We start from the raw sequence: 947 nt of genomic DNA, 5'->3' as shown, positions 1-947 counted from the left end.
TAGTTGTTTATGTTGTGTGTTCACTGGTATGAGACGTTCAGCACTGATAAATAATCATAACGGTGTTAAGTTTCAATGCAAACTCAGTCAATCTTTAAACATTAAGGAGCCATAAAGTGAGCAGTTTAATCCAGCAGCTGTGTGTAGATGATGTGTTTTGTGTGCTTGGTGAAGTCCAAACCGCTCCTCTGATCCGCAGGAACTCTGACGCAGAACGAGATGATCTTCAAGCGGCTGCACCTGGGGACGGTTTCCTACGGGACGGACACCATGGACGAGATCCAGAGCCACATCATCCAGTCGTACGCACAGGTGAGCACCCAGGCACTCACCTGTTTGACTGATCCTATCTTCCTTCATTATAGCAGAGTTTCTCCTTTATAAAGACAAATATCTTTTGGGAAGCGACGTGTTTTTTTTAAAATCATAATGACGTAAAAGCTGGACACAGTTTCTCACTCGCATTATGAAAATTTGGCCCTGGGAGCGCTGAAATACAAACATGAGCCATATTTCACTCGGGGGGGTGTTTCCTGCTTCTCCCCGTGGATCAGTTTAATCAATTTTTTACATTTAGCTAAGGATATGTTTTCCAGGAAAGGAGCCCATATTGTTCATTCATCACGCGGCGTCCCTGGGAGACTCCCCCGTACTGTAAGCGAGTGTTTTCCTCGCTGGGTGGCTCAGATCTGGCTGCAGATCTTGACAGAATGATATTGTTTTCCCTCCCAGCCAGCTCCAAACAGCTGGTCGAGGCCGAGACCATCTGCCCCACGCCCTTATGTGTAATCTCAGATAATGAAAAATGACTCGTCTTTTTAGCGCCGAGCAGAGCGGAGCGGCGATGTTCAGAGTGCGTCTCAGGGACGCGTAGGATCAGACGTCGTAAAGGTTTTTATATAAATCTAAACACTTGTCTACAGTTAAAGTGTGTTAAATGATCTGTT

At 45.7% G+C, this 947-nt stretch overlaps 1 protein-coding gene across 1 annotated transcript in view; it reads left to right on the top strand.

The window, feature by feature from the left end:
- atp9b (ATPase phospholipid transporting 9B) overlaps positions 1-947 on the top strand; it is a 66,679-nt gene that overhangs the window by 41,002 nt on the left and 24,730 nt on the right. The window contains exon 14 of the mRNA XM_008299676.1: positions 200-312. Coding sequence (XP_008297898.1) covers positions 200-312 — 113 coding nt within the window. The remainder of the gene's footprint in view (positions 1-199; positions 313-947) is intronic.

This window comes from Stegastes partitus, unplaced genomic scaffold (assembly GCF_000690725.1).
Source record: "Stegastes partitus isolate 25-593 unplaced genomic scaffold, Stegastes_partitus-1.0.2 Scaffold1448, whole genome shotgun sequence".
Classification (NCBI taxonomy): domain Eukaryota; kingdom Metazoa; phylum Chordata; class Actinopteri; family Pomacentridae; genus Stegastes; species Stegastes partitus.
Note: the sequence above shows the minus strand (reverse complement) of the source record. Positions and strands in the feature narration are given on the sequence as shown.